Source organism: Gymnodraco acuticeps, unplaced genomic scaffold (genome assembly GCF_902827175.1).
Source record: "Gymnodraco acuticeps unplaced genomic scaffold, fGymAcu1.1, whole genome shotgun sequence".
Lineage (NCBI taxonomy): Eukaryota > Metazoa > Chordata > Actinopteri > Perciformes > Bathydraconidae > Gymnodraco > Gymnodraco acuticeps.
Window position 1 is genome coordinate 251,598 of NW_022991632.1, and position 23,394 is coordinate 274,991.

General features: G+C 38.9%; 2 protein-coding genes and 1 long non-coding RNA gene across 5 annotated transcripts; 2 read left to right on the forward strand and 1 right to left on the reverse strand.

The window, feature by feature from the left end:
• Positions 1-1,165: 1,165 nt before the first annotated feature.
• Positions 1,166-10,011, forward strand: suox (sulfite oxidase). 2 transcript variants are annotated; one of them, XM_034198414.1, is made up of 5 exons: positions 1,166-1,320; positions 4,376-4,446; positions 4,767-4,935; positions 6,642-6,914; positions 7,985-10,011. In XM_034198414.1, the coding sequence occupies exons 2-5, from the start codon at positions 4,388-4,390 to the stop codon at positions 9,206-9,208; spliced, it is 1,725 nt and encodes a 574-aa protein (XP_034054305.1). In that variant the 5' UTR covers positions 1,166-1,320; positions 4,376-4,387; the 3' UTR covers positions 9,209-10,011. The 2 variants fall into 2 exon arrangements, with proteins under 2 accessions (XP_034054305.1, XP_034054304.1); XM_034198413.1 differs by lacking the exon at positions 1,166-1,320 and adding an exon at positions 3,404-3,629.
• A 6,586-nt stretch (positions 10,012-16,597) lies between these two features.
• Positions 16,598-23,269, forward strand: mmp19 (matrix metallopeptidase 19). Its single transcript, XM_034198291.1, has 9 exons — positions 16,598-17,280; positions 17,752-17,837; positions 17,978-18,108; positions 19,164-19,376; positions 19,926-20,171; positions 20,616-20,741; positions 21,148-21,312; positions 21,910-22,037; positions 22,138-23,269. Exons 1-9 carry the CDS (start codon positions 17,188-17,190, stop codon positions 22,366-22,368), a joined length of 1,419 nt encoding a protein of 472 aa, XP_034054182.1. The 5' UTR covers positions 16,598-17,187; the 3' UTR covers positions 22,369-23,269.
• Positions 17,393-22,304, reverse strand: LOC117534168. 2 transcript variants are annotated; one of them, XR_004567158.1, is made up of 5 exons: positions 22,180-22,304; positions 21,834-22,004; positions 21,128-21,331; positions 19,193-19,434; positions 17,393-18,073 (listed from the first exon to the last, which is right to left on the reverse strand). It is a non-coding gene; the product is annotated as an uncharacterized LOC117534168 (long non-coding RNA). The 2 variants fall into 2 exon arrangements; XR_004567157.1 differs by having other exon boundaries at positions 21,128-22,004.
• Positions 23,270-23,394: the final 125 nt, after the last annotated feature.

The following is a 23,394-nucleotide window of genomic DNA, read 5'->3' on the forward strand; positions in this document are numbered from 1 at the left end:
CTAAAGATGACTCTGAATTTTAATGCTAGGCTATTTTTTCTAAAATGGTGGCTATGGGGTGAAGTGAACCATGGGCCTTGGGGTAAATTGAGCCAGTTTTTCAAATGGAGAAATTAATGAAAGTAGGCCAAGTTGATAATAAGAGCTCATTGTAGGCTACATTTAAAGTTGAATTTACCCTGCGTTTGATTGGTAAGATGTATGAAATTGTATCACCATGTGTATGATTACTTTTCCTTTTAACATGTTAAAATAAAATCAATCAATTCAATCGACATTTATATTAAAAATATTAGAAAAACTAAGCTTGTATTTGGTTTGTTATTTATTGTTTATAGTTACCTTTAAGATTGGTTGTAGGTATGCCCAGGTTTGAACAGTGGTTCAATTTACCCCCTGACCTGGATCAATTTACCCCTACACTGGGGCAAGTTGAGCCACAATACTTTTTTTTTTAAAGAAGTAATATTGTCACTGCTCTTGATCAAATATTAATTATTATCATTGCCATTGATAGGAGACATCCTGAATTATAGGTGTGTGTTTTCATGTTTACTATGTGTCATTTCTCCTTGCTTAGAGGACAGCATAACTAAAAAATGGCTCAATTTACCCCACTCTCCCCTACTGATATACTAATACAAAATTAGTCAAATGTGTTAGTATGAACCTACTGGAAAGCCCACGGGTACATGTTTTAATATGTAAGAAAGTGTATTAGGGTTGCAAGAATATGAGTACGTTTTTTATTTAACTTTTTCGAAAATACAGTCTTATTTTAAATAATGACCTTTAGGCTCAAAATTGTCCTCACCATTTCAGTTGTATTCTCCAAATAATATCGAATTATTCTTCTGCACAATTCAATGTTAGATTCTACACTCAAATTGCCACGGACCAGTGACAGATATTCACTTCAAATATTAGTACAGATTCAGATTATGGTACTCGTTGATACTGTTTCCTAATGAGCCACCCTTTATGGTTATTGAGATAATGTGGCTATAAATGTGATTAATAATTAACAACTGCAATAGAATTGTAGGAAATTGAGACTAATTTGTTAGATAGATTAGATAAAGCTTTAAATCCTTACAGATTAATGATTTGATGCAGGTTTTATGTATTTGCCTCGCCTGTTCTGCAGAGAGGCGTTTGGTGTCCACCTCATGCAGTGAATGGTTCACATTTGCCTAACGTTGGTTGTCTTGAACGCAGCTCGGTCAGTTATTGTACAACAGTTCAAAGCATTCATTTCGTAATTTCGGTTGTGAATCGTGGAGAGCAGCCGAGTTCAAGCAGGCGGCTGACTAAACAGAAGTGAGTAACGATTGTGTTTTAATATGAGCAATCGGAAACTATGATTCACGTTGCTTCTTCTTATGAACTCATCTGAGTGAGGGGGTGAAGGCGGACATGCTAACAGTGCTAATTTGAATGTTAGCTAAATTAGCCGTGAGAATAGTGATGGTGACCTGTGTCAGGGTAAAGGTTTCTAGCCAATGTTTACCAATGTGTTGTTATTCATAATGTTTCGTAATCTGAATAGGTTTTGTAATGTGTTCACCTCGGCAGAGCCCTCACTGTGATGAAGCTAACACAAAATATGACAGTGGGGGAAATGTTTATGTGGAATATTTAGGGCTGTCCTTTCCTACACCAAAGAAATAAGAAATGCTTAGTCGACTAACACTATTACTTTTTGTGTCAGCTAATCGAATAGTTTATTAATAGACAGATATGTATAACTGAGAAGACTCAAGGATCAGGCAAAGATACCACTTTAAATCACTTTCTTACGAGAGATGTATGTTATGTTTTTCTGTTGTTGAAATAAGCAGTGGTGGAATGGAGTAGATATACTACTATACTATGTATTTTGCGGTACTGTACTTGAGTATATCTCCATTTTCTGCCCCCTTGTACTTCTACTTCATTTCATTGTCAGAGGGAAATTTACTTTTCCTGCGCTATATTTATTTGACACTTGTAGTTACTTTTCCCATAAATACACGTGTTTTATATATATTTCTACTAATTTGCTTAAATACTCTCCAAAACATGCTCCATAGTCAGTATTTACAACATTACAAACACTTGTATGTCTTTTCTAATGATAAAAACAGAATCATAATATTCTATAATAATATTACTCTTTTATAAGAGGCATTCTGCACAATAAGTACTTTTATTATTGATACTTGAGTACATTTAGCTGATAACACTTCTCTAATATTACTTAAGTAACATTTTCAACTCAGGACTTTTACTTGTTATAGATTATGTTTAGTACTGTGGTATTAGTACTTTTACTTAAGCAAATTAATACTTTGCCACCACTGGAAATAAGTCATTCAGTTTACAAAAAAATAATTAGAAATATGACTGTTGTAACCACAGCACATAGGAATTCAAATGGTATTACTGGAAATGAATATCACCAAAATACCGTTTTATACCATTGATTATGTGAGCAGTGGTTACATTGGTGTTACAATTCAAGATGAAACTTTAAACTTTGTTTTTCCTTTACATTTTTGTTACCAAAAGTGCTGCCATCTGCTAAAGAAGTTTTTGGGAAACAAAAGCTTAATTTTGGCGACTGACTGATTAGTTTATTAGACAAATCTCCAAACGGAGTTGCTTAACGAATAATCATTCAAAAACTTCACTTTAAATTGTGTGTTTACCAAACAGGTACTCGTAATTTTCGTGGTAAAAGTCAGTCAGCATTAAAAAATTACTTGCTGAGTAAAGAAAACCTTACTCAACTGAGACCAAAACAATAAGTTAGTTGACTGATTGACAAAGATGAGCGGCTAAACAATTATTTCAGCATTATTTTGTGTCAGAAATATTGAGCAGCAGCAACAGTAGTGCGACCCTATCCAAACAGTAGCAGATTTCACCTTCTGAACTCCTGGACTTTTACTGGCACTCGTCTGGCTGCTGGCTGGCATACTGAGGTGGTAAAAGCTGGTTGAAGATAACCCTGAGTGATCTTAAGAGACACTTTTGACTGATAAGACAGGTGTGATTGAATGTTAAAGCAGAGCTCTTCCAGGCGATATCTGTCATTTTATGTTTAATGTGTTAGTAAGATTTTCTCTGTTCACCAAACTACTTACAACACATTTATATTTAGATGATTTACTTATTTTCTCATCCAAGAAAAGTGTGTGCTTCAGGTTTTGGTCCGGTGCTCCTGTAATCTGTTTCCTTTGACCTGCCAGTTAGTCAGTCAGATATTTTCTTGTAAAGCAGCCCTACCCAGAGATGTTTTCCTTAAAGCTTAATGACATTGTGTCACTTGTTTCATACTGGGGTCATAACGTTCTTCTTTTATTGTCAAAGTATTACCAACAGAAAAACACAGGGTACAGTTGGTTTCTTTATTGTATGCATGACCAACATTGATCACTAAAAGGGAGTTACACATCCACCAACATGTCTGAGGTCAGAGAAAAGTGAAACTGAAGCCCAGCCCTCTCTCTGTTCACGCCCCCCGAGCTGGTTGGTCAGTTTAGGAGGAGTTTTAAGGTGTACAGCTTCCTTTTGACATGTTCCCCGAACACATGTTGGCTGTAAAGACAGAGAAGGATTGGTGAGGTATTCTGAAAATAAAAATGGTATATCAGACTCTACTTAGCCTTGAAGTAAAAATGTTTTATACACATTAGCCTTTTTGTGTTCACCAGCTATTCTATGTGACGTCCACTGTGTCCTGACACAGCAGAGACAGAGCTTGTAACCTGTACGACTGTTGGACGTCTGAAACTCTGACCTACAGTGTTCATCTGTAAAGTCCATTGTCGTTAATGATAGCATTGCTGAAAATAGTCCAAAAATAATCCATGTTTCTCAAAGTCCAAGCGTTTTAAATGTTTTGTTTTGTCAGTCAACAACGTAAAGCTATTCTGTTCAATATGAGGAGTTATGGTGAAGGGCAGAAGATGACCATATTTTAAAGGCTGAAAACATTTGAATTTAATTTTTTTTTTAAAAGTCTGCAACAATGATTGGTTTATCAATGTGTTGCCCTGTCGGTTGATTCAACGATTATTTGACAAATTGTTGCTCTAATAGTTAATTTTTGAATCACTCGGAAAAGCGCTCTAATAAATGTAATGAATTATTATTATAGCTACAGCATGTACCGTAATCTTGGTGGTAAAGCAAGCATTAGTTGGCGCCCAGATGACCGTAAATATTTTTGTTGTGAATTTTGAGTTTGTCTGCTCTTCACTAGAGGTTCCTGCACTACACTAGTTCTGGTCTGCACTCAAAGGGGTTAAAATATTAATTATCTGATAGATATGCTCTGTTTATTTCACCGTGAATTAACCTTTTTTTTCTTATCTCAATTTCTTCCCAGCATACCAGTGCAATGCTGCTCCTCAGACGCTGCCACAGCCTGACTAGATTTGGACCTCTCAACACTCAAAGGTACACTGTAGGGCTGAACGATATACCGTGTCATGCCAAAAGTATAATAACGCAGTGTACCGTTATTATACTTTTGGCATTCACTGGTTCTTCACTGTCAGCAGCTAGGTTTGGTCTGTTCTCCACCTGGTCAAAGGTTAAATAAAGGAAACTAAAACGGCAAACTCAAGCTGTGTTTGAGCAAAATAATAGATATTCATTCCCTTTTTTATCTTTTATTTAGTCAATAGTTTTGTTATCCTTGAACATTCGGTTGAACACAATAATGAGGTTGGTTTGATCTGCATAAAAGTCACATTTGTATTTGTTTAATTTCACAGGCATCAAGTGACCCCTGCTGTAGTGTCGTGTGCAGTTCGTCTCTGGAGCAGCAGCAGTGAGGATGGGGGGTCCTACCAGCGTGCCCACGGTCCCAGTTGGAGACATGGCCTGGCAGGACTGCTGGCTGGTACCGGGGCTGTCCTGGCTTATGGCCTCCACCACCACAAGGTTAGGAGGAGAACAGACCTTTAAAGACGATGTTTAACTTCTTTAGCTTTCCCTAGGCAAAGTATATCAAGCATCTTTTCCTATGATTCTAGACCAGGGGTGTCAAACTCAAGGCTTGGCCCGCGACCTCATTTTATGTGGCCCACAAGAACTTGCAAAGAATATGATATACAATACAATTGGTGTAATTGTTGAATAGTTGCTTTCAATTGTTTGCCCTAGATTTCTGCTTTCAGACGTAGTTATTTATGAAGTTATTACCAGAATTGATCATAATCCAATGCAGAGCCAATAATGTAATATAATACATTATTTCATATATATTATATATTTATATGTGTATATTTATATAGTCTTAAAGTTACAACCGGCCCTTTGAGTGCAACCATAATGCCAATGTGGCCCGCAATGAAATTTAGTTTGACACCCCTGTTCTAGACTAAAGAAATTGAAACATGATAAGTAACATACTTTTTAGATATTAGTTTTTTTTTAAATATATTAACCAGGTGAAGATTCATCAAACATCTGGATCCGTATCATGCTACTGCTGCTATGCACTTGCTGCACTTCTTTGCCACATACCTTACTTTAATGAATCATATGTGGATCTCTAGAGCAACACAGTTTAGATGTGTTAATGTAGTATAAGGTGGAATGTAATAATAAATGCATGATTTGGCCACTTTATTACTGTATTACTTTAAACTGTCCACTGACATTAACTTTAGAGGAAAATCATTTGCTGTGTTGCACCCTACACCCCCTTGAAGTGAGGGCAGTCACTAGCCTCCATCTGTTGGTTTGCAATGCTCAGGAGCGTCTGTCAGCTCATTTGTCAATTTTCACTCCCACATCTTTTGTTACTCAACGTGCAAACATGCTTAGCACACATCCTGTGTTTAGCTGGTTGCAACATTTCTTTAGAAGATGTAAATAGTTCAGACTTGAGAACACTCAATCAGACTGGTACATACTTACACTGAAGTGTACAATTGCAGAAATATGATTTTAAATGTTTGTTATGTGTAAACACCGATAAATACCAAACATTTACTTTGACATTTGTTACGTGTGTCCACAGGGATGTTGCATTACAGTAAATTGTATGTCATTTAGCTCACATTTGTTATCCAAAGCGACCAACGATGACTTCAATAAACAATATTAGTTTTTGTTTTTTTCCTATAATATTTTTCTAAATAGGATTGTTTACACTTTGTGACTTAATCCACATTTATTTTAGTTCCATGTATCATACTACATAAGATATTAGCTCCCTAGTATCGACCCAGAGTTTATGATATGCTTCTCCTAAGGTCTCAGTATAATGTAACATTGCTCTCAGTCTGTATGTCGTCTACAGAGGCTGTTCAGATAATAGGGAGCGCCGCTAAAGATAATCATAGCGTCAGGTTAAACACACCTAGCACAGTTCTGTCGCCGTGTGCAAACATGAGAACAAACACTGCTGTTTCCGCCATAAAAGTCTAGGCATAAAAGTGACGAATAATGACATGAACAAAGTAAACACAAACTAATCCAGGTGACCTCTCAATCACAGTTGTACTGAGCAAGATGATTTTTTGCAACATGATCTCTACAATTCTTCTAAACTGGATTATTAGTTTCCAGTCAACTTGTTTTTCAAAGGTAATTTTTGAAGGATAACACAAAGAATTTCTCCTCTTTCCTCTCCGGTGCAGGCTGAGCAGCAGGACTCCAGCACAGTGCAGACCATAGAGAAGACCTCAGCGTTTCCTATCATCAGTCAGGAGGAGGTGACCACTCACCGCTCCCTGGAACATGGCATCTGGGTCACGTTCAAAGGAGGCGTCTATGACATCACTAAGTTCGTGGCCATGCACCCTGGAGGGGATAAAATCTTGTTGGCAGCAGGGGGAGCTCTCGAACCTTTCTGGGCGCTGTACGCTGTACACAACCAGGAACATGTGCTGGAAATGCTCTCAGAGTATAAGGTGGGTCCATTCATGGTTCCTGTTAATAATTTACCTAAAAAAAAAAGTTGTGTTCATCCAAATTATAAAAGAAAAAATACAACTATCCTCTTAAACCACGAGTATTGTAAGTCTAATGGCTGTAAGTAAAAAAAAACCCCAGCATATTGAATATAAAACCAGTAACTATTGGCAGGATATAAACATGGGAGTATCTTGGAATAAAGGGTTTTCAACAACAAGTTTCATCAGACAGGGCGTTCATCACAAAGCCGCCAATGTTGGTTAGTCTGAGATTTGCAGCTACAATATACTCAAGACCATTAAGTTTCAACTGTCCCTGACTTACTGATTTGAACCATGTCACATACCAAAGGCAGCTTCACCGTGCAATAAGTAAAAGAGTAGAAATACTCAAAATATATGAGCCACAGAAAAAAATATGGTATAAACTTTAATATTATTTCTCAGTCTGTCGCTTGTAAACATCCATCACAGTTTACTGACACAAGGACAAGATACTCAAGTGTTTGCAAGCCACAATACACAAACAAATAACATCCCCTTAAGCAATTATTTATTATACAAATCCATTAAAAATGTTGCTGTATCTTTAAGAAATAGAACATTTGAAAAATGCCAAACTAATGCAGCTGTTAAGAAGGGGATGTTGAATTTATCCTGAAATGAACTTGTCATTTATTTTTGTCTGTCGCAGAAGACGCATATGAAAAGGTCTACTGCGTACTGTATACTGAGGAGCAGCTGTAGGCTAAATACTGGCACTCTTCAAGCTGTCATTAGAAACAAAAACACTTGCTCATGTCCAATCCAAGTCACTCATCTGGAAACATTTAAAAAAAAAAACTTTAATAAGATTAAATAAGGATATTTAATGATAACATTGTAAAAGCAAGAACCCTGAAGAAGGCTTGCTTGTGCTCATACACTTAGGTTGTTAACAAAGCTCTAAGTCTACAAGCATTATATATGTTTCCTCGAATTTAAGCGCAAAAAAACATCTGATCGAAGGCTTTTCAACTTTTTGCCATATAGAGTGCCAAATAAAACTCCTCTTTGTTTAACACAAGGTTGGGGAGCTGAGTGCAGAAGATGTGAAGAAGCAGAAGGCTATCAAGACATCAGACCCTTACTCTACGGACCCCGAGCGCCACCCCGCCCTGCACATCAACAACCTGAAGCCCTTCAACGCAGAGCCGCCTCCTGAGCTCCTCTCTGACAGCTTCATCACCCCCTCCGCTATCTTCTTCAAAAGGAACCACCTGCCCGTCCCCCAGGTGGACGCGGCTTCATATCAGCTGCACATTGAGGGGCTACCTGGCGGAGTGCTGACGCTCTCTTTAGAGGAGTTAAAGACTCGATTCCCCAAACACACCATCACAGCCACGCTGCAGTGTGCCGGTAACCGCCGCTCGGAGATGAACAAGGTGAAGCAGGTGAAAGGGCTGAACTGGGGCATCGCTGCGATCAGTAACGCCACGTGGGGGGGGGCGAGGCTCAGAGACGTGCTGCTGGCCGCTGGTTACTCGCCCGATGTGGCTCAGCGGGCTTTCCATGTTCAGTTTGAAGGACTGGACAAAGACGTGACCGGGACGACATACGGTGCTTCCATCCCTCTAAACAAGGCCGTTAATGAGGAAGGGGATGTCCTGCTGGCTTATGAGATGAACGGCCAGGATATCCCCCCCGACCACGGCTACCCGGTGCGTGCCGTGGTGCCGGGCACAGTGGGCGCACGCAACGTGAAGTGGCTGGGGAAGATCATAGTGAGTGCAGAGGAAAGCAGCAGCCACTGGCAGCAGAACGACTACAAGGGCTTCTCCCCCGGGACGGACTGGGACACGGTGGACTTCAAGTCGGCTCCGGCCATTCAGGAGCTGCCCATCCAGTCGGCCATCACCGTGCCGACAGACGGGGCCGTGGTGGACCGCAGTTCTGAAGAGGTGACCGTGAAGGGGTACGCCTGGAGTGGAGGGGGCAGAGAGGTGGTGCGTGTCGATGTTTCTCTGGATGGAGGGAAGACGTGGCAGGTGGCCCAGATGAGGAGCAGTGAGAAGGGACAAGCCCCCGGACCCTCACCCCCCCCGGGACGGGCCTGGGCCTGGAAGCTGTGGGAGGTGACGGCCCCTCTTCCTGCCGAGGCTCAGGAGCTGGAGATAGTTTGTAAAGCGGTTGACAACAGTTACAACATGCAGCCAGACACTGTTCCTCCCATCTGGAACCTGAGGGGGGTCCTGAGTAACGCCTGGCACAGAGTGAAGGTAGAGATCAGAGAAGACGATAACGAGATATAGACTCCGTGGTTTCATCCGTTTTCACAATCCAAAAGGTTTACGCTTGAAAAGGTTATTTAAATCTGTCACTTGTACTCAGCACAGAAGTGATGGAGGGAAATACGTTTTCATAGACGCACAGCTTTGAAGTATTTATGCAAGTGTTGCTTTTGAGATTGAGTTAATCTGGAACGAAGCTAAAGGCTTACATTTACCAAAACATGTCCTGTTTTATCGATTGTTGATTCACTTTGGTCTTAAGGGGAACATGTTCATTCTCTGGTCTTTAAGAAAAGAAAACGTTTTTCTATGTATTTTTGTAATTGGTATATTGCAAGGGTTGAATTAATTGTGTGGTTAACATGATTTAAAAGCCTTATTTAAAATAATATTCTGACACATAACACATTTTAAGTGTATTATAAAGTCATTACTTTAAATGCTTGATATTAGAGTTGCATATTCACAAGAGTAGAACTGAAACTAATCATTTGGGAGCATTGTTTATCTGCCGCTGTGGCATTGCTGACCTTGAGAATAAACTATTTAATAACTTTTTTATGGGAAAAGTTTAAGTAGCTTAAAGGACAAAGATGAGGAGCAGAGGTCGGTGCCGTAGATCATCCGTTCAGTCAGTGGAGCTGCCCTCCAAGCACCACGCCTCTCTGTGGAGCTGCAGCTCAGAGCAGCTGTGTTTATACTACGACGCTGCAGAAGAAGGGCGCTCCTCGACCACAGTTTAGACTACACTGTGTTTTGTGTAAAATGTACATTATCGTTGAAGATGATAAATAAAGAGCTCTAATTTTACACTGACAATCATACTTCTCTTGTGTCCCTTGTTGCTTTGTGCAAAAAGGTGGTAAAGTTATTGTCCTGTATGTCAATGTCATACAGCACTAATATATCTATTTTTATTTTAACACATATACAAATACATTTAACTAGATTTTAGAGCTGCAACACATAGTTGATCCACAGAAAAATAATCCCCATCTAAAATCTAATAATCATCAAAGTAATTATTCATGCAAAAATAGCAGAACATTTTGATTGAAGAATATAGATGTCCCAACTCTTCCCTGTTTTATTTCATATAAAACTAAAGGATATATCGAGAATATAGAAGAAAGATTAATTGTTGATGAACATAATTGTTACTGGAGATCCTGACTGCAATTAAACCACTGTTTTTGATAAAGCATGTTTAATCTGATTCTTCTTCAAGGGTTATTGTAATTAGGAACATTGCATTAATACAATTACTTAATATGGTATTTATAGTATCAGATCCCCTTGTAGGTTTGCTTATAAACTAGAAAACTGCTAGAGTTGTTGTGGGACTGATAAGGGTTCATCTTTACCGGTGTTCTTTGTTTGCTCACTCCGGGTCACTTAAGGTTAGCGTTCAAAAGCCTCTCAGTAGAAATTAGGAACGTGGCTTTCACATGTTGGTGATACTTTATTTGAAAGCGGAATTTTCCTTTGCTTAACATCAGGATACAGTTATTTTTTGCGGACAACTCTGCAGTCTCTTTTTAAGTCTTAATTTACGACGTGATTCCTTAAGGTGGTAAGAGAGGAAACAGGATATGAAGTGACTCAGACAGACATTTGAAAAAAGAGATTGCAGCTGGTTGGAAGGTGAACAGGAGGGAGGAAGGGAGGACAAGTCCATGTAAAAGATGAGCTGTCAGGACATGATTTAGAGATATATAAAGGGATGCATTCATTCAAATATGTAGTCTAATCCCCATATTTTGAGTAACCGAAACTACAATAAACTATCCCATATTCAGGTGATTTGTTGTTCTCCTGAATTATGTTTTCTCTGACTTCATATAATCAAACCAGATGTATTCCAGGACTTCCCATGCATGATGAGTACTGTGAGACTCATTTGTTTATTAGCATCCTGTAGCTTCTGACCCAGCGGGAAGTTGTGATCTGTCTCTGAGTCACAAATGACAAAAAGAAATCCGGTAAGCAGAAATTGCGTCGAAAAAATAAAACATTTATATGATTAGGCAGTCAACCCAGACAGTTAAAATGTATTTATTTAGCTGGTTTCAGACTTTTGACGCTGCTCTGAGTATGTGTGCAGTGAAGGTGTCAGGATTAGTGTGTTATGTCACGTTTGTAGTTTTGTCTGTCTGGTTATGGGTGTTTTCCTCCTTGTATATTGTCTGGTCCCTCTTCCTGTGTGTTTCCCTGGTGTGTCTAGTTGTCTGATTGTGTTCACCTGTGGCCCTTGTGTTTCTCCTCCCCTGCCCGGCTGTTTCTCGTCTTGTGATTACCCCTCCCTGTATTTAGTCTTATCTCGTCCTGTGTTCAGTGTTGGTTCGTCTTGTGTCATGAGTCATGACTAGTTCGTCGGTGAGTGTTCTGTTTTGTCTTTGTTTATATCCTAGCCTTGAAATAAAGGAGTTTTTCAGTTTATATCTGCATTTGGGTCCTGCTTCCAACACACACCGTAACAGAAGGGCAACCATGCACTACTCACTAAGTCTTAGGAGGAATGACTGAAAGCAAGGAAAAGCAAAGTCTGCACAAAAATAAATAAAGACATATCCGCTAACTTAAGTAGAAGATGAGACATTAAACATTTGAAGCATTGAAGTGAATAGTTTGGACTTAGTGTTCTTCTTGCTCTGTTTACCTTGTTGACTCATACATAGAGTGGAGTTTCAGATTTTCAGATTGCCAGTTAAGGCATAAAAAAATACTCCCACATTTCTCTTCTTCCTCCTTTCTGTTCCTTTATTTCTTTGTTGGTTACTAAAATCACTGTCATAATAATGACACAATACATTAGAAAGGAAACAGATGGCTTTTGTTTTTATTTCTCTCTAGATCAGCAAATACACAGGCTTGTGTCACATTGGTGGTAAATGCAAACCAGTGCACTTTCATCTCTCTGTGTGGTACGTTGTGATACAGTGAGGAATTTGCAGCATGTAGACTGGGAAAATGATCAAAGAGATATACAAGAAAAAGCCAAATATAATTGTTTTGATGAGTAATTCTTAGTTTAATGTGAATTTATACATTAAACACCTACTGTACCTGTAGGAGTTGGTTTCCTGTGTTTTAGACGGAATTAAAGGTATTTATCTTCATTGAATTTGATTCAAGTTAAAATCTATTGTTGGTATGTTGCCCCAGGTTAAAGTTTGAGGAAGTACCATCATTCACTCACATATTGAGACCAGCTGCCCTGCTGTAACATAATGCTAATGCTGCTGTAACATGTATACACCAGAAGAACCACACAACTGCCTGCTGTCGTCCTATCCACATTTTGTAAATATAACGTACAAATGTCCCAATGCAGTTTCATTGTAATACACGCTTCAGTCATCCACAACTTAATCATTATGAATTCTGTAGAATGTAATGTTGCTTTGGTTTAAAATCATATTTGTATAACATCTTCACAACTGCAATTTGATATAAATGTATACAAAATCTGACACTGCAACAATCAGGAATTAAATGTGGAGTCAGCCAAATCATAAATTCTAAAAAAGGTTCTTGCTGACAAAAGTTTCTCCAACATTATAAGCAACTTTCTTTTGATTATGTGGCAGAATGGTAATATGTAAGCAGTTATAAGGTTGCATCTCTAATTGTTTTGACAACTTTAACTATATTGAACACTAAGACTCAATAAATGTATTTAAAGCTAGGTGGTAGAAATACCACACAATAAGCTGATAAACACATTTGGCATTCAGACAGAGCAATGAAATATTTGTCATGTTTTCTGGCTACCTGACAAATGTAAGTCCCATATTCACTCACTTACGTCAACTCATAAGAAACATGTCTGGTTGTTTTGTTGCTAGATGCTTTCACCTGCTGGTCTCTCAGTGCAAGAAGTGCTAGTGGTAGCTGGAAACAGAGTTGTTGAGAGGGACAACACTGAATCTGTACATTTGTGGACTGTAAAACCAAGTAAATTATAATTAAATAATAATTATAATACAAATAATTCTCTGTTGGTTCACCATAGGAAACTTGATTTGAATTTGATTATATTAAACATATAGTGTTGTGGGACATATAAGTCTTTACAAATCCCATTTGTTTTACACAAAGGGAAAACATGTTGTTGATCTGTCCTCTGTCGCCTGTCAGCAGGGATGGGTCCAAGGATGGCTCAATTTGTGTTTGAGGAGTAAACATAAATATTTGTCTTGGATAGATGTGGGGACAACAGGAATTTGTAAGTGGAGGGTGAGGCTCCTTTTGTGGTTTAGGCCCATAATTTAACTGCATTTGATACATACCTGAAGGACATTGAGTTCTGTATCGACACCAGGGAATCAACAACAAACCTGATGACCTTGAGGGAGTCAAATGGAAATGTTTCGTCCACACCACAGCACTGAGACAGCTCTTGGTAAGGTCTTCAATGACATCCACTTAAACACAGACAATGAAAAACAACAAAGTAAGTTACCATAGCTATGCAGATGACATGTACATTTACACAAACTTTTCACCAGGAGACTATGCTCCAATTCAAAGTAAGTGCATTGAAGAAATCAATGACTGGATGTGTCAGAACCTTTTTTAATTAAACAAAGATAAAACTGAGGTAATTGTTTTTGAAGCCAAGGCAGAATGTATAAAAGTCAGCGCTGAGCTCCAGTCTGCAATGTTCAAAACAACAGATAAAGCCGAAATCTAGGTGTAGTTATGGACAGGGCGACTGTGGCTACGAGGGAGTGCGGTTGTCTTTCAACCAGAAGGTTGTGGGTTCGATCCCAGCCCATACAGTCAACATGACGATGTATCCTTGGGCAAGATACTTAACCCTGAGTTGGCCAACGGTGTGTAAATGTGTATGCATGTTAGTTCCTAGAGTAACATACACTGCTCTGTATGAATGGGTGTGAATGGGTGAACGACATGTAGTATGTAAAGGGTTGGAGGGGTCTTCAAGACTGGATAAAGCGCTATATAAGTACAGTCCATTTACCATTTACTCTGACCTGAATTTCAACAGAAGAAAAAAGGTTAAAAAGTGGCCAAAGGCTTCACATTTCATTAAGTACAATAAAAAAAAAAATTCTATAATTGTTTAAAACAGCTACTTGGTTAAATTCTCTGATGATACCGCCCTCTTGTCCCTCCTTAGCGGCTCAGAATCAGGCCACGAGGGTGCTCTTGCCGATTTTATTTCCTGGTGTGATGACAGTTTTCTGGATTTAAATGTCTCCAAAACCCAGGAATTGATCAATGATTTTAGACGTCACAAGGATGTTCCTAAGGAGTGCATCATACACAATGACAAGGTAGAAATGGTCACATCATACAAATACTTGGGCACCATTTTCGATGACCACCTCAAATTTGATGTGAATACTGAGTGTATTGTGAAGCGGGGTCAACAGAGAATGCACCTTCTTCGCAAACTGAACTCTTTCTCTGTCAGGCCTTTCATTCTTTGTCGTTTTTATCAAGCATTCATTGAGAGCCTTATTTGTTTTTCTTTTATCTGCTGGTTCCATAGCCTTACACTGAAAGACAGGAACAGCCTGAACAGCATTGTTAAAACCTGCTCCAAGATCATCGGCGTGAAACAGAGAGACTTAAATTCCTTCTGTAACCAACAGATTCAGCGGAAAGCAGAGAGCATTCTGAACTCTCCAGGTAATGTACTTTCACATGAATTTCGTCTGTTGCCATCAGGGCGTAGATATGCTCTACCTGCTCAAAGGACTAATCGCTTTTCTAAATCATTCATCCCTTCTGCACTCAAACTTTTAAATTCTTGAAAAGGCTTTTAACTTGATTATTTATTTATTTATTTATTATTGTGATGCTTTGAACTATTTATAGTGTAAATTGGAATTATCCACATCTGTGCTCCCGGGTGTATCTGTGTGTTTTCTTCTTGTATGTTCCTGCCTGTGTACATGACATAAACTGCTGCTCATAACCAATTGCCCCTTGCGGGATTAATAAAGTTGTTGATTGATTGATTGAGAATGACTAAATCAGCCTACTATCACCAAAAAACATATCTAGGATTAAAAGACTAATGTCACAGCAGGATTTTGAAAAACTTGTCCATGCTTTTATCTTCAGTAGACTGGACTACTGTAATGGTGTATTTACAGGTCTCACTAAAACATCTATTAGGAAGCTGCAGCTGATTCAGAACGCCGCTGCTCGAGTCCTCACTAACACTAAGAAAGTGGATCACATCACTCCTGTTCTGAAGTCTTTACACTGGCTTCCTGTGTGTCAAAGAATATATTTCAAAATACTGCTGCTGGTTTATAAAGCTTTGAATGGTTTAGGCCCAAAATACATTTCTGACCTCCTGCTAAATTATGAACCATCCAGAACTCTCAGGTCTTCAGGGACTGGTCAGCTTTCTGTCCCCAGAGTCAGAACTAAACATGGAGAAGCAGCGTTCAGTTATTCCATCCATCCATCCATCCATCTTCTCCCGCTTATCCGTGGTCGGGTCGCGGGGGTAGCAGTTCCAGCAGAGAGCCCCAAACTTTCTTTTCCCTGGCGACATCAACCAGCTCTGACTGGGGGATCCCAAGGCGCTCCCAGGCCAGCGAAGAGATATAATCCCTCCACCTGGTCCTAGGTCTACCCCTTGGTCTCTTCCCAGCTGGACGTGCCTGGAACACCTCCCTAGGGAGGCGCCCAGGTGGCATCCTAACTAGGTGCCCGAACCACCTCAACTGGCTCCTTTCGACGCGAAGGAGGAGCGGCTCAACTCCGAGTCCCTCCCGTTCAGTTATTATGCTCCAAATATCTGGAACAAACTCCCAGAAACCTGCAGGTCCGCTGCAACTCTGACTACTTTTAAATCCAGGCTGAAGACTTTTCTTTTTGTCGCTGCTTTTAATTGAACTATTCACATCTTAAACTGCACTGTAACTTTTATCCATGTATTTTTTATGTTTCTTTTATTATCTTTGCTTTTTAATGACTGTTTTGAAATGCCATTTTATAATGTGTTTCCACTGCACTATTTCTTAATGCTCTTAATGTCTTTCATTTTTGTAAAGCACTTTGAAGTGTGTTGAAAAGGTGCTATATAACTCAACTTGCCTTGCCTTGCCTTATAGCATATCCAAACTACGGCCCGGGGGCCAACTGCGGCCATTTGGAGTCGGCCCCTCAGCAAATTAAAAAAGTATAGACTGAATGAAAGTATATTAATCTTCTACTTGTCTTATATTGTACATCTTAAGTATAAATGTTCAAATATATTACACAGTATTCATGTGTCAATACGCCCAATTTTCAAATAAATGTAGTCCATTAAAGTTGAAAACATGTCCTAACAAATCTAAGTTGATAATAAAAAAACCCAATGACAAATTTACACAACAACCTTGAAATAAACCCTTCATATTTCCTCTTATTATAATCAATCTGAAGCTTCTGTTTTAAGGAATGAGCTGCTAACAAAATAAATGAAACCCTATGGAGAGCTGTCCTTACAGCATTTTCAAGTATCACCAATAATTTACCTACATTGGATTGATTTTTCCAACTTATAACTAAACTTAAGAGGCAATATACCTCATCTCTAGGGAGTGGCCCAGCCCTTCATATATTTTTCTGTATGTGGCCCTCGTGAAAACAGTTTGGACACCCCTGCCTTATAGTGATAGTTTCTTTCAGGTGAATGACTTCTTTAGAGAGTGTAACGGTAGCTTGAACCTATAAAGAGAGTGTGTGTAGATCACTTCTGCAGCTCCACATCTGAACAGCTGTAGTTTAACATCAGGCTTGCTGGCTGGAGGCCAACTGGCTGCTCGTGTAATCCTCATTCTTCAGAGATGGATCATCACAGCCACAGGGCTGAGTCACACGCCTGCCGGGCTGAGTTTAAAACTGCTGCAGCGCTGAGAGAACAAACACAGTCTGTTGGTGCTGAGAGACTCTGCTGAGCGCTTCAGGATCTGAGCATCAGCCCGGATTATTTAGGAACAGAAACTTTTGATGAAAACTTGAATATGGACTACACAAGGCTGCTGCTGCTGCTGCTGCTCAGCCTCAGTGGAGCGGTTTGTGCAGTGGTGCAATGGACAGAATTAGATGAAGCAAAGGTAAGATTTTTACTTTTCAAACATACACTCACAATCAGATTTTTTTTCTCAACAGTGAGTAAACAAACTGTTTAATACTCTATATAAACATGCTCATGTTTTTCCTTAGTTATTCAAAATGTACTTTATTTTACTGTCTGGAAATCAAACGCATCCATGATACATACACATTAAAAAAATGCATGTGAATAAAAGCAAACAAAGCATTTATAACGAAAGGGGAGAAGGGTGTTAAGGTTACAGAATTATATATAATCCTGTAAGAAGTTAAAATAGGACTTTACTGTATCCTACAGTTCTGGTTTAGGTGCCTTAATGTGGCTGCATCCTTAATAAATCCATAACGTTTTACAATGTTCTTCTGTTCAGCAGCAAAACAACCACATTTACAAATGTTTTACAAACGTTGACATCCTTATTACGTTCACATTATTCTTTTAAGAGCTTTTTTGTCTGCCTTTGATTGAACAGGCCTATCTGATGAAGTATGGTTACCTGAATAACCCCGCTGATCCGCAGGACCCCCAATACCTGGAGGAGATCATTGAAGCTCTCAGGTAAAATAAACTATTCCCCTTTCAAGAGGAAACACATGCGGGTACTTTGAATCAGTTAGATATGTATCAACGATCCTCCCAGATACAGAGGAGCTCCGGAGCAGGATGTGTGCAGATGTTTGATCCATTCTTGTCTCCAGGGTTTTTCAGAGAGTGAATGATCTGCCACCTACTGGAGAGTTGGATGAAGCCACTGTGGGTGTGATGAGACAGCCTCGCTGTGGCATGGAGGATCCCTTCAACAATAAACAACACAAATACAGAGTGATGGGTGAGTCAAGAAATTAAGCTCGATTCTCTCTTTAAATAAACTGACAGCAAGAAGTTCATATTGCTGCTTTACAGATTTGTTGGCAAACTGCACAGGTTACATTCTCTATGCTCATGTCCTGAAAGGTTAACATCTGTTTGTAGATTTAAGTTTAAACGTCACCTATGATGCCACTTTTTAATGTATTTTATGCATAATTATGTGACCCCTGTGTTAAAAGATTCGGAAAGTTTCAGGAAAAAAGATTATCTCTCTTTTTGTCCTGATCCATCTGTATAAAAAAACATGTCTGAAAATGAGCTGTAAGGTTTGGCCACTTTGTGATGTCACAATGTTTTTTTGGCTTGTGCAACCATTAGACAATAACCAACCAAGGTGACACCCGCACAGCTTATCACCTGAATCTCATTCTACAGCACCATTGTGGTTTTTTTAACCAAATATCTCGCAGATGGAGGCCAGCAGCAGCTCATTAGCATTTATAGCTACAGACACAGAATCAGCACTTTTGAAACAGGGCTGAAACAGAGGGGTTTATGGGACGCTACAATGCACAATCTCTTTGGTATTTCGAGCCAAACACTTCAGAGACATGTTTTGTATATTTCTGAGACCTATCATATATTGTTGAAAAATAGTACAATAGGGGACCTTTAAAACTTAGATGCTTGTTGGCAAATTGGAAAGGTCCAGGATCTAATAGATTTCCATTTTAAGGCTTTAAGAAACTTTTAAAGCTTTAGGGAAATACTTGGACACCTGAATTCAGCTCTCCATCCTTATTATAAATATACTTGTAAATAAATAAAAACTGTTTGTCTCATGAGGAATTATTAACATCCAGTGCACTTAAAGTATTTTTGAATCATTAGATGTAACCCTATGTGAAGTTACTAAATAACTGGGAAACCACGAACTTCAAAATTAAGTGACAATGTTCCAAATGACTATTTTTTCATTTGTATTCTCATTGACTAATGTAGAAAATGTTTACTTCTAGTAAAGTAGGCAGTTTGGTCGTGGTCACATAGAAATATAGTATTCATCTCTTGTAGGTCGTTGGAGAAAAAGGAGTCTGACATACCGTATCTACAACTACACGCCTGACATGAAGAAAACCGAGGTGAAGATGGCCGTCCGTTCTGCCTTTAAGTACTGGAGTGATGTCGCTGCTTTGATCTTCAGAGAGATCAGCTATGGCAGAGCAGACATCAAGATCTCCTTCCATAAGAAAGATGGATTCTGCCCCTTCCCGTTTGATGGCCGTGGTCAGTTTTCTATTCTATCTAAATGTAGAAACATAGCTACTTTTGGCCCTGCTGTCCCCTGAAACAAAGAAACAATGGTGATTTTAAAGCTGAAATGTCCTTTTAAAGGAATCTTTCTTCACAGATTGTAATTGCTTATCAATAACTAATTTGAAGTGAAGAAAACTCTGTCTATCCTGCATGCCTTCTCTATAAAAAAATAAAAAAGAACGAAGAAAATTCTCGATGAATTGTAGTCATCAAACATCTGTTACCAAACTCTCACACTGCTCATGCAATATAATTAAAGTATTTATTGTCCAGTAGTAAACACACTTTTTCCCAAACGCATGCATTTGTTTCTCAAATCTCACTATTAAGCACACTTAAGCATACAAGTTTTTACTGAAAATGTGAGTGTAAGGGAAGAATGAGAGGATGAATAACAAGGAACAAGGAAAGCAATGTTTTTTTATCGAGAATTCAAGGGAAATTAAGGTGGGTTATTTATATACAAGTGACATTGTAAGGGTGACATTCTTTTAAATTGTTTATTTGTATCACTTGCAGGTCATGTGCTGGCCCATGCTGAGTCACCACAGTCTGGTATTGTGCATTTTGATGAGGATGAGTTCTGGACTGAGAGATCGTATTATGGCACTAATCTGCGTATTGTGGCTGCTCATGAGATCGGCCACGCCCTCGGCCTGGGACACTCTCAGTTCAGAGGTGCCCTGATGGCTCCAGTCTACTCCGGTTACCGTGCCAACTTCAGGCTTCATACAGATGATGTGCAGGGGATCCAGCTGTTATATGGTGAGTGCATCAAGAAGGCCTACTGGACTGTTTGTGTCAGTATTTATGAATTGGTATGAATCAGTAACAAATATATAAGAGAAAATAGCAAATACTGGGCGGAAAAAAAAGGGTAAAAAAAACCTTTATTTTTATGGATTAACTCAACATGACAATAATAGAGTCATTATTATTAATAATAATTCACACCCTAAAAAAATATTTATTAAAATATCCGGGTTCAATTACACTAAAGTATCGTATACATTAAGCCCAATATTAATTAAATCTGCAGCTGGATCCTTAAAGTTAATCAGTCTATGACATAGATATCCTTCATTATTTATAAATAAAGGCAATTCAGGCGGTAACCTTTTTTGTTCTACATTTCTTCTCTGCAGCCAAATATATTTCACACAAATATTGCTGTCTAGTTTGCATTGACACATTTTCTCTGTTTTATAGGCAAACGCATCACTAGCACTTTAGCCAGTCCAATACTGCCGAACAGTCTGCTTCCCACGGAGAGCAGCCATGACACTGAGATCATCCCTGACCCCTGCACTGCCGCACTGGACGCTATCATGTTGGGTAAGTTATGGATTAATTGAGAGTAAACACAGGAAACGCACCACCATTGTAGCCTGACTTTATCTTAGACCACAACACACCACGTTTACAGGGAATAGACCGACACATTCATGATCTATTCTACAGTAAAAGTTCGAACAAATTAAATAATATAAGATTGAAAGGAATATGAGATGACAGGTCCTTTGAGAAACAGTCTAAAAACTTTAAAAAATAAAATGGTGATTTGTTGAACTTCAATTAATTTTACATAACAAGTTTTCAATATTTGTCTATCTTCTGTTGTGTGAAGACGAGTTCATTTTTCCTTTTTTTATAAAGGTATATACCATCATACAAATATTGTTTTAGTAGGTTTACAAAACCTGTGACAAATACTTAAGTACCTCTCTGAATGTTTGATCAGGTCCATGGAGGAAAACGTTTGCCTTCAGTGGTGACTACGTCTGGACGATCTCTGATCTGGGACACAACACACCGATACAGATCAACAGGTTGTGGAAGGCCCTGCCTGGAGACCTGAACGCTGCGGTGCACTCTCAGAGGACCAACAAGACGTACTTTTTCAAAGGTACAGCTGTCCAGTGCTTCTGTCGTGTGTCAGTGTCAGTGGGAGAAGAAACACTCAGATATCTAACTTAATTAAATGCAGTAATTGCACAATTAAGAAATACTCCGTTATATTAAAAGTCCTGAATTCTGAATAAAAGTACAAAAACATATTTTCATCACATATACTTAGAGTGCCAAAAGTGAGAGTTTTTCTTCTGTAGAATGGCTTATTTCAGAACAACATATTGTTACTGGATTCTATCTATTGATGTTTGTGTCTCTCAATGTTGCATCTTATAGCCCCACTATAACTACTTGTTATAAGGCACGGTAGTATATTTATACATTCTCTCGTATTTATTTTGTCTTATTTTGTATTAATAATATGATTCTGCATCACAGCTATTAACTACAGCTTTAAAATAAATGTAGTCATGTCAAAGTTAAATATTTTGAAAAAGGAGCATAACATAGAAATACACAAGTAAAGTACAAGTACCTCAAGATTGTACTACAGTACGAGTGAATCTATTTCTTTACCACGCCTGGTTGTGTGCTCTTCTTCTGTTCTCCAGTTGTGAGTCCAACTGTGTGAATGTTTGTCTCCTGGTCACAGGTGATAAAGTGTGGAGGTATACCATGTTCATGCTGGACGACGGTTACCCCAAACAGGTGAAACGGATCCCTCCGAACATCAACGCAGCCCTGTACCTGGAGAAGAACAAGAAGATGGTCTTCATCAAGGTATCATTAGCACACTTTAAACATATTAGTGCATCCCAATATGTTATTTTCCTTGCAGAAATCCTCAGTGTGTGTGTGTCTTTGTTGTCTGCCTGTGCAGGGTTCAGAGCACTGGCAGTGGGATGAGCTGAAGTTCACTGACCTGGGAATCTACCCCAAACCACTCTCCATGCTCTTCTCCGGGGTGCCGTCAGATCCAGATGCAGCTCTCACCTGGACCAACGGCAAGATCTTCTTCTTTAAGGGAGACCAGTACTGGAGAGTGAATGACCGGCTGGGGGTCGACAGAGGATACCCTCTGAGCAAGAGGGAGCGCTGGATGCGGTGCTAGGAGGGCGACCATCAGGGGGCAGCGTGTAGCAAGAGGTCGGCTCCACACAACCAGATTGTGAATTGTCACCAACCACGTGGAAGATCTATTCCCCACTAAATTACTTTTTGTATCTGAAATACTCAACCTGTTACCTCCAATTATTTAAGAAACTTTTTCCTCGAATGTCTTCACAGTGACATATCATCAAAAAGGGAACACATTATTGATGAATTCAACTAAGTGCAAAACTATATCAGATCCATTTACAAACTCTTACAAAAGAAAGTCTAATTTATTGCGGATTGCCTCATACTTCCCAATGTATTTTCAACAATGCCACGTGTTTGTGAAGTAAAAGCAGATGTTAATGCTGTTGTTAACATGGCCATGTTTTTGGATGAGGATTTTTCAAGGTAACACAGGGTGAGTATTTGATACAAATTGTAATTTTGTTGGTAAAGGAAACAAAAACTAATGGGAATTTGAGGATTGATTTTATTTCACTGGACCTGATTTAAACCAGGCTTCTCGCAAACCTCTGCAGTGACTTTTGTGAGGCTGACTTCATGAGTACAAATGTGTTTTTGTGCCAATATTATGTAATCTTTTGTATGATCTCAGGGCGAAATCAAGGGAGGCCTTCTGTTTTTCTCTCCAACATGTGTGTTGAATTATGTGTGTTAATATTCTTCAGTAAGATGTAATATGATGATGGGAGTGTGCACTTTCTTTACAGACATTTTGTGTAACCATTCATGCACACTTAAAAAAGTTATTCATCGCTCCTTAAAAACACCTCCAAAACGTATGAGTCACAACCATTTGTGAGAAATAATGTGACATACATGTGTCCTGATTTTTTTTAAAGCCAGAATGTTACATTTTTTACAATTAAACAAGACACTGTCTGTTCTTATAATTGCCCTTTTCAATTGCAGTTCCCTGTCACCAGAAAATAGGCTCAACATTCCCGTAAAAAGGATAGCAAGATATTTATCGTTCATTTTGATGAAAGGCTCACATTGTGTTGTATGCAAAAAACAT